This window comes from Marmota marmota, unplaced genomic scaffold, assembly GCF_001458135.2.
Source record: "Marmota marmota marmota unplaced genomic scaffold, marMar, whole genome shotgun sequence".
NCBI classification, from domain to species: Eukaryota; Metazoa; Chordata; class Mammalia; order Rodentia; family Sciuridae; genus Marmota; species Marmota marmota.
Genome location: NW_026000249.1, coordinates 8,979,074 through 8,989,513, shown reverse-complemented (window position 1 = coordinate 8,989,513; position 10,440 = coordinate 8,979,074). Strand labels below are relative to the sequence as shown.

The 10,440-nt window shown below is 42.5% G+C and overlaps 1 protein-coding gene across 2 annotated transcripts in view; it reads left to right on the top strand.

The window, feature by feature from the left end:
* The first annotated feature begins 2,781 nt into the window (after positions 1–2,781).
* Positions 2,782–10,440, top strand: part of Map3k15 (mitogen-activated protein kinase kinase kinase 15) — a 118,358-nt gene continuing 110,699 nt past the window's right edge. For both annotated transcript variants that reach the window (XM_048796507.1, XM_015488068.2), the window contains exon 1: positions 2,782–3,374. In XM_048796507.1, coding sequence (XP_048652464.1) covers positions 3,017–3,374 — 358 coding nt within the window. In that variant the 5' untranslated portion in view covers positions 2,782–3,016. The remainder of the gene's footprint in view (positions 3,375–10,440) is intronic.

The window sequence follows — 10,440 nt, the reverse complement described above, 5'->3', positions numbered from 1 at the left end:
GGTGATCCTCCTGCTTCAGCCTCCCAAGCCATAGAGATTATAGGCATGTGCACGGCACCCAGGCTAATGTACTGTATTTTAATAAGATGTTACCATTGGGGTTTTGAAACTGGGTCAAGAGTACTCTAGATCTCTCTATATGATTTATTTCAACCACATATGAATCTACATCATCTGAAAAAAAAAGTTTAATTTAAAAAACAGCAATAGCGACAAACAGTGAATCTTCTCTAAGAGAATCATCAGAGTGGAGAGTGGCCTGAAAGTTATGTCCCAGAGTGATGACTGAAGGGTCTGGAGGTGGAGTATCACCTGGAGAAGAGAACTCCTAAGGGCAGTATGTAGACAGCTGCTATGCAAAAGAGGATTAAATGGTAAGAAGGTACAAAGAGAAGATTTCATCTACATATCTGGAAGAACATTCTATGACACCTCAGCATTAGGGTAAAGAGGTTTCCAGGACATGTCCTTAGAAGGGGCAAGGTAAGGGTAAGAAAGGAATAATTGTTGAACTAAACAGAAAAGAATAATTCAGCATTTTGCAATTTTCTCCTCAGAGGAACTAGGGGAATTGGAAGGATATTCGGGAAGGTGCTAGGACCTGCTTCAGGTGTGCAAATTACTGCAGACAATGAGAAGGTGGACTGTGTGTGCCCACTTAGGGGAAGGTGCTTGTTAGCTGGGTAAATGCTGGGTTCTTTACCCAGCAGGGTTTGTATTTAGAGGAAAATATTATTCAAGCCAGAATTCATAACTCCTGCATGTCTCACTCAATCAGCAGGACCCCAGAGAGAGCTGAGAGGAATTCAGGAAGATTGCCATGAGGATAACAGCAAGACACTGGCAAGTGATTTTCAAATGGGCAACTTTGCCCTTTGAAAGGCTGTGCCAGTCACTGGAGTAATTTCAGATGAACAGGCACATTAGGAAAATTACTACTATTATGCATTACAAGGTTACAAAGAACGCATGTGTCCTTTTATAACATCACATGAAAAAAGTCTTAGAAGTGTTGTGTTTTCCCAACTTTGGTGGATGTGTTCTCACAGAATTCCTTCAAGCCTATTTCCCATAATGATGCTGTTGGTGAAGTTCCTGATTTCTACTAGGGCTGGTTGTAAGGCAGGATTTCTTCAAGGATTTGTACAGGAACTTTCTGCTTTCTTTTAGGGGTGGCTAGTGGGCTATATTATTACTGAAATGTGAAGATAATCTGAAGTGTTGCAAGTTAAATCCCATCCTGCCTGTGTCAAAATTGCATGTGATGTGCTGCAAAGAACATCAGCAACAAAGTGCAAAGACAATCTACAGAATGGGAGAAACTGTTTGCCAATCACATATCAGATAAGGGACTCACGTCCAAAATATGTAGGGAACTCTGACCACTCCGTAATCATAAGACAAATACATAGTTAAAAAGTGGCCAAAGGTGTTGGGGTTGTGGCTCAGCGGTAGAGTGGTCACCTCGCACGTATGCAGCCTTGGGTTAGATCCTCAGCACCACATAAAAATAAATAAATAAAATGAAGGTATTATGTCCAACTACAACTAAAAAATAAATATTAAAAATAAATCTTTTGGCCAAAGGATTGCTCCCAAGAAGTTATACAAATGGCAAATAAGCATATGACAATAGGCTCCCCATGGTTAGCCATCAGGGAAATGCAGATTCAAAGCACAATGCTATACCTCTTCACACCCACTAGGATGGTTGTAATAAAAAGGATAGACAATAAGTAGCAGTGAGGATGCAGAAAGAATCCTCCTACACTGCTGGTGGGAACGTCAAATGGTACAGTCACTTTGAAAAACAGTGATAGTTTCTCCAAAGGTTAAACATAGATTTATCATGTGACCCAGAAATCCCACTCTTAGGTATATACCTGAGAAAAACCTATATCCACACCCTGTACAAGTTTATTTATATGAAATGTCCAGAAGAGGTGAATCTATAGAGACAAAGTAAATTGTGGTTGCCTAGGGCTGGGTTTGTTTGGGTTGGGAGGTAGAGACTAATTTCTAATGAGTACTGTTTTTTTTTTTTTTTGATGGGGATTAAAATGTTCTAATATTGTGGTGATGGCTGAACAGTTCTATGAATATACTAAAAAAAAACATTAAATCATACACTCTTCATGAATGAATTGTATGGTATGTGAATTGTATGTCAATAAATCTGTTACTAGAGAAGAAAACACTCAAAAAACTTGTGACAATGTCTAGTGCATTCTATGATTTAAATACAATTTAACCGTTGCGACTAAAATGGTGGGTTGGAAGCAGAGTGAAGACCCTTTGGGGTTTACAGCATTCCATAGAATCTATTTTCAACAAACAAGGTTTGTTGCTGGTGCCTCCTAGTGCTTTGTCAAGGTCACAGTGAAAGTCAGGACAAACTGGACTCTAGGACCGGGCTCAGGAAGGCCATGCGTTTGGCAACTGAGGATAAAATGAAGCATCTGTTCTTACCAATGCTGAGTTCAAACTACATCTGTATTTAGTTTGGAATTGAATATTAACGTCAAATCTGTGCTTTGAAAGAGTCTTTACCCTACTTGAAAGCTTCAACTTGTTTAAGAAAAAAGTAATCGGGGCTCCTAATAGTGGTCAGACTAGAGGGATGGAAAAAAAGAAAAGAAAAAAAAAAGGCTTGAAATTCCTGGCTCCGCAACTCCGGGAGCTGCCCAGGGGAGGCGGCAGGGGGCGCCCTCCTTGTTCCTGCCCCGCCGCCCTTCCCAGCCGCCCCCTCCGCTTGCCCTGACGTCCCCAGCCCCCGCCTCTTTCTCGCGGGCCTTCAAAGGGCGCTCGGGGCAGCTGGGCTGGAGTTTCAGTCCGCCTCTGAGGGGCCTTTGGCGTCACCTGGCTGCCGCCAGGCCACCTGTTGCTCTCTGGGTCCCGCGTCCCAGGAGCAGGTGCCGGGACTGCGCGGACGCTGCAACTTGTGGCCTCCAGCGGACTCCCAGCCGCCAGCTACTGGCTCTGAGGAGGTTTCGGGGAAGGGCACGCCCGCAGTCACATGGAGAGCGGCAACGGGACGCCCCTGGCCGGGGCACTCGGGGCCGCGGCCGAATCCCCCCAGTGCCGGTTGCCGCCCGGAGGGGAGGGCGCGACGGGGCTGGCTGAGCCCGACCGAGCCGCGGAGGACGCTGCAGCAGGCAGCTGCGGCGGGAGCGGGGGCGGGCCACCGCGGGCTCTGCGGGCAATATACGTGCGCAGCGAGAGCTCCCAAGGCGGCGCCGTCGGCGGCCCTGAGGCCGGGGCTCTGCAGTGCCTGCTTCGGGCCTGCGAGGCTGAGGGCGCCCACCTCACCTCCGTGCCCTTCGGGGAGCTAGACTTCGGGGAGACGGCGGTGCTCGATGCCTTCTATGATGCAGGTGAGGGCGGGTGCCCCCTTTGTCCCCAACCCACTCCAGCTTTCCTTATCCTCCCAGAAGCCATGGCACTCCCTCCCTGGGTCGCTACCCTTAGTTCCCCTCCCCGCTCCCCATACTCCCTGAATTTTGGACAAGACCACCAAGGTAGTGTCGTGCCCTTTTAAACATAAGAAAATAGAGGCCACTGGCATTTAGACCCTTTATCCTTCAGTCTTTTAAAATATCCCATAACCCAAGAAGCAGCCAGTAACCCAGATGATGCTGAACATCCCTCCCCCACACACAGCAGCAGCCAAAACCCCAGTTCTCCAACTTTTCTCACTCCTGGCATGCCCCATACTGGCATGGGTCCCAGTTGCAGGATTCACATTAGAATCACCTGGGGAGCTGTTAAAACTCTCCATGCCCACCCCAGGCCAGTGACAACGCGGCAAGGAAGCCTCAGGGGTGCTTAATGCTTCCCAGTGATTTCACCTCGCAGCCAAGAGCTGGAATCGGTGTCTTACAAGTGGTGTGGTTTTCGCCTCTTAGAAATACTCCGGTATTCTTTTGCACAATTTAATTCCTGACACCAACACATGCTGATGGTGGGGTGTATTCTACCACAGTGTATAAGCATTCAGGGGTTCAAGGTCTCCATTGCTGGAGTTGGATACTAGGTCTCTAGGTAAGTGTGCCCTACCAATTCAGCCTTCAAATCAGTACATCAAGTTGGAAGAAATTTCTCCAGGTGTGCAATGAGTTGTTTTTTTCTTTTAATTTTTTTAAGTTGTAGATGAACACAATATTTTTATTTATTTTATTTGTTTTAGTTTTCGATGGACACAACGTCTTTATTTTTATGTGGTGCTGAGGATCGAACCCAGCGCCCCGCACATGCCACGCGAGCACGCTACCGCTTGAGCCACATCCCCAGCCCTATTTTGTTTATTTTTATCGTTGCTGAGGATCCAACCCAGTGCCTCACATGTGCTAGGCAAGCATTCTACCACTGAGCTACATCCCCGGCCCCTGAATTGTTTTTCTTATGATGCAACTTTGGTGACAAGCTTTTGGCATTTGAGTGACATTTATAAGCATTAGATGTGAGATAGTAATTACCTGGGAATCCTTGTCTTCCACTGGTCAAAACGGAGTAACAGTGTCTACCTTAAACCTAAAATCATATGAGAAGATCAGTGGGGGATTGCCCTTAAATTCTGGGCATGCAGTCCTGTCATAGTACTTAATTGTATGTGTTTCTGAGTGGTGTTGGGGATGGAACCCAGGGCTTCATGCATGGTAGGCAAGCACTCCACCACTGAGCTACACCCTCAGCCCAGATAATTCTCTTTTTACTGGTGGCAGCATGGATGTGGTTCTTCTGCGGAGCAAATCCTCCCCAACTGTAAGGGGGTGGGGTGTCAGGCTTGTTTAAACAAGTGGCAGCTGGACCCATTGAGAAAACACTCTTGACATTTTTGACTGTACTGACTATACCCTTCAGCACCTCATCTTTTTGAGAAGTTGTTCAGGAGGCTATTCACCTAGAACTACTTGGTTTTCTCCACTTCTGTTCATTCTACTCCAAGGTTAAAGCTTGATCAGACCCTTCTCTGAATGTCCCTTTTGCCATTAGGCACAACTCTGTCCTCCTGCCTGCTGGTGTCAACTCTGAAAAATGTATGTGCAATGGCTTTACTTTTGTGGGACTCTGTGTGTGTGGACACATGAATGTGTACCAGGTCTTCACCTGCTAATAGTGTCCCTTCTAACAGGTTGGGTGTGAAGGCTCAGATATCAAATCTCAGGCTTTCAATTCCAGAGCTACTGAACAAGGACATCAGCTTTGCTTGCTTGGGGTCTAGATTGCCTTGAATTTTTGATTACATCATGTATCTCTTTTGGTTAACCTTGTCCTGGTCTTGAATAGGTCTTGAATTGACTTCTCAATACCTTGTTATAATCAAATTATTTTAAAAAAATTTTTTGTAGTTGTAGATGGACAGAATGCCTTTATTTGTTTATTTTTATGTGGTGCTAAGGATCAAACCCAGTGCTTCACACATGCTAGGCAAGTGCTTTGCCACTGAGCTACAGCCCCAACCCCAAATTATTTTCATAGTTTTGAAAAAGGGTATGTAGCAACTGTGATGAGTTCGTTTATGAATTAAATAGATGATCTCCCCACACCCACACCCACTCCTGGCTTTTTTTTAAAGCAGTCTCCTTTTTTTAACCTTTATTTTATTTAATTTATTTTTTTAAGAGAGAATTTTTTTTTTTAAAGAGAGAGGGGGGAGAGAGAGAATTTTTTTGAGAGAGAGAATTTTTTTAATATTTATTTTTTAGTTTTCGGTGGACACAACATCTTTATTTTTATGTGGTGCTGAGGATCGAACCCAGCGCCCCGCGCATGTCAGGCGAGTGCGCTACCGTTTGAGCCACATCCACAGCCCCTATTTATTTTTATGTGGTGCTGAGGATTGAGCCCAGTGCCTCGCATGTGCTAGGCAAGCACTCTATCACTAAGCCACAACCCCAGCCCCATTCCTGGCTTCTTGATCTTCATCCTCACAGCTTTTTTTTTTTTTTAAGTATTTGTTTTTTAGTTATAGTTGGGCACAATACCTTTATTTTATTTTTTTATTTTTATGTGATACAGCACATAAAATGAAGTGACAGTGTCTACCTTAAACCTAAAAGCATACGAGAAGATAAGTGGGGGTTTGCCCTCAAATTCAGGGCATGCAGTCCTGTCATATTAGTTTAATTGTGTGTGTTTCTATGTGGGGTGGGGGATGGAACAGTCAAATCCAGGACCTTGCATGTGCTAGGCAAGTACTGCACCACTGAGCCACAACCCTAGCCCCATCCTCACAGCTTTTTGATTTTTCCACCAAAACGATATAAATCTGCCACTTTGGCTGTTGTATAAAATCCTTAAATTGGGGTTTTAGCATTTGGGTTGCTTCTACCTAGAGGTTCCAGTTTGGTAACCTCTAGCCATATGTGGCTCTTTACATTTAAATTAGTTGAAATGCAATAAAATAGAATAGTTCTTTAGTTAGACTAGTTCCGTTTTAAGTGTTTCATAGGCATAGGTGATTACTGGTGGAACAGCAAAGAGGTAATGTATTCCTCGTTGCCAAGGTTCCCTTAGAAAATGTTTTTCTAGAAAAAGGAGGGGAGGGCAACTATTGAGCCATCCCAGGTGTGTTTTGAAGGGTCATAGAAGTGACACTTAAGCACTTCTTATCTCCTGTTCTCATAGCAAGTCAAGGCTGAGTTTGATTGTATCTTTCCATCTCCTTGTACTGTCATATGTGGTTCAGTCTGGGATTGATTGAATGAGCTGAAGAACGTCACAGGCACCTAAGCAAGAACAAGTGGACACTGTTGGGGAAGAAAACTACCCAGCACCTTTTAAAAATCGTGGCTGTGTGTGTGTGTGTGTATAATATATATAAAATATATAACAAAATTTACCAATTTAGCTGTTTTTAAAGTGTGTGTTTCAGTGGCACACTTAAAATGTTATGCAATCTTATTATTTTAAGACTATTTTTCAGCCAGGCTTGGTGGTGCATGCCTGTAATCCCAGCAGCTCAGAATGCTGAGGCAGGAGGATTGTGAGTTCAAAACCAGCCTTAGCAATTTAGTGAGGCCCTAAGCAACTTAGCAAGACCGTGTCTCAAATATTTGATAATATTTAGATAAAATAAATAAATAAATAAATAAATTAGATGAATAAATAAAAGGGCTGGGATGTGGCTCAGTGGTTAAACATCCCTCGGTTCAATCCCTGGTACAAAAAAAAAAAAAAAAAAACCCAAAACAAAACAAAAAAACAAAGAAGGAACACTGAGGCTCACAATAAAATTGAGAGGAAAGTACAGAAATTTCCCATGGCCTCTTGCACTGCTGCCCACAATGAGCTCCTCCACTCTCAGCATCCTCCAACACAGTAGTACACGTACACTGACAGGTCATTATCACTCCAAGTCTTTAATTTACATTAGATTACACTCTTGGTGTTGTATGTTCTGTGTGTTTGGACAAATGTGTAAACACATGTATATGCCATTATCATATCATGCAGAGTATGAGAAAATCTTCTTATGCATATTGAACAATTTGGGTTTTATCATCTCAGATTGAAACTCTGTACCCATTAAATAATAACTCCCTATTATTCAGTCTCCCCCAACCCCTAGTAACCACTGTTTTACTTTGTTTTTATGAATTTTTGCCTGCTTTAGATAGTGCATATAAGTGGAATCATAGAATATTTGTCATTTTGTGACTGACTTATCTCACTTAATATAATGTCTTCAGGGTTCCCCCATATTTCAGTTTGTAGAATTGTTCTTAGAATTTAGTTCCTTTTTTGAGCTGGGATTGTAGCTCAGTGGTAGAGCGCTCGCCTAGCATGTGCAGGGCCCTGGGTTCAATCCTCAGCACCACATAAAAATAAAATAAAGGTATTGTGTCCAACTACAACTAAAACAAAGTATTTTTTAAAAAGAATTTAGTTCCTTTTTAATGCTAAATAATAATGTCACATATATATATATACACATTGTTTATCCATCTATGAACATTTGGGTTGCTTCTACCTTTGACTATTGTGAATAATGCTGCTTTGAACATGGGTGTACATGTATCTGTTTGAATCCCTAGTTTTATTTCTTTTGGGTATATACTCACAAGTGGAGTTGCTAGGGCATATGATAATTCTGTTTAATTTTTTTGAGGAGCATCCCATTTACTTTTAGCAGAGCTGGTGGCCATCTCTTTGTGTCCTTAGCTCCTAGAAAGATCACATTTGATTGGATTATTCTAGCATCTATCATCCATTGCAAAAAGGAGTCCTGAAAACTGTAAAACCTGTCGATTCAAGTGTCAATTGCCCAGTTACTTCCAGTATTACAGAACAAAGAATGTCCCTCTTTTCCTAAGACAAACTCCTTCAGGATATGCCTTTGGTTTGCCTATCTTGTCATTTTACTAGAATCCCTAGTTATGACCTTAGCTCGTGCAGTGTGTTTGGTCTGTATTTTCCAGAGCAGCCTTCAATGCTTGTGAACATAAGACTGAGACATCCTGCAGTGAGGAACCCTATGTGATTTGGTTTCATACTTTCCAGCCATTTTGACCATGGAGACTAGTTCCCCTGGATGCTATAATTGAATATATTTATTGTAGAGCACATGTTGAAGTGAGCTCTGAACTGGTAGAATTCAATTTATTATCTCCTGGGAGTCCACCAAGTTATTGATGTAGCTTTACTCTCCAGTTAGTTTGGTGGTTAATGTCCAATCTAAGTGAGGGCCTCCACCTAGATACTAATTGGAAGCCTCCTTGAGTTAGCTATTAACTGCTCAAATGACAAGAACAGCCTTGTCCATAACTGCCTGAGGCACAAGTAATCTTCCCATACCTATTGGGTCTGACTTTGCCTCACTTCTTTCCTCTTGGAACCTCTTTTATTTTAAAATTATTATTATTATTTTTAGTACTGGGGATGTAACCCAGGGGTGCTTTACTACTGAGCTACATCCCCAGTCCTTTGTTTTATTTTATTATTTAAAAAAAAATTTTTGAGACATGGTCTCACTAAGTTGCTTAGGGCCTTGCTGAATTTCTGAGGTTGGCCTCAAACTTGCAGTCCTCCTGCTTCATCCTCTGAGTCATTGGGATTATAGGCATGTACCACTGTGCCCAGCAGAACCTCATTATAAATATCACTTTCTTGACCCCGGGGACTTGCTTCTGATTTTTTCTTCAATTATGTTTACAGTGATTTTTGTTGTTATTTGTTGGTACAGGAGATTGAACCCAGGGGCACTTAACCACTGAACCACATCCTCAGCCCTTTTTATTCTTCATTTTGAGACAGGGTCTCACTAACTTGCTTAGGACCTTGCTAAGTTGCTGAGGCTGGCTTTGCATTTGTGATCCTCCTGCCTCAGCCTCCCAGGCCACTGGGATCACAGGTGTGTACCACAGTGCCTGACTTTACAGTGATTTTTTAAAAGTTGTGAAGTATTACTGTTTATAATGTAATGCTTGCATATTTTGAACATAGATAAAAACCAAGACTAGGACTTTAATCTGCACATTAGTCATTTGACTTTCCTCTATGCTGATCCCCCCCACTTTTTTTTTTATTCTGGCTGGCTTGTATAGAATCAGGGGATAAAAATTGTGGTGGATACATTCTACTGTCATGTATATCTATCTAAAAAGAATAAATTAAAAAAAGAAATTGTGGAGAGAGCTGGGTGGCTGCCACATATTTGTGCTGCTAAAGTGACTACTACATTCCCTAGCTAGGGAGATGTACCACTACTTCTGACCAATGGAATGTAAGTAGAAGTGATGTTTGTCACTTTTTGGCCAAAGTGTTGCTGCATGTAGTAGGCCTCCCCAAATTCTCCCATCCCTTTTCATGGTCTGCATGGTGACCTTGGAGGCTTCATGTAGAAGACAGTGGTGGCACAAGATGGAAGGTGCTTAAATCCTTGGGTCACCTTTTGAAGGACAGCAATTGCAACAGGAACATCCATTTTGGATTTTACATAAACAAGAGAGAAACTTTTTGTCTGTCAGTGTACTGAGATTTGGGCATCATTTGTTATAGTGATAAGGTTGTGAAAATCTAGCCTAACTGCTAGAAAATTGTCTTCCAGGACATACTTTGTCAAGAGACAGCCATGGATCATCTCATGTCATGGATCCTCACTGTTGTAGTAGCGCCTCCATATGGGCTAAGAAAATACAAATGATATGCTTGAGGCATTAGGTTAATAACAGCCATGTGAGGGGAGACATTTTGTTTCCTTTCACAGTTTCATCGGTTTTGGAGGCTGGGTAAAAATTTCTTTTTTATATTAAATGATTCTGTAGTGACTGTTGGTTTTTAATCCAATAGTGATATTGGGCTTTCTATAAAAATAGACATGTTGCCAGGCATGGTGGTGCACACCAGCTCAGGAGGCTGAGGCAGGAGGATGATAAGCTCAAAGCCAACTTCAGCAATTTAGTAAGGCCCTAAGCAACTTAGTGAGACCCTGTATCAAAA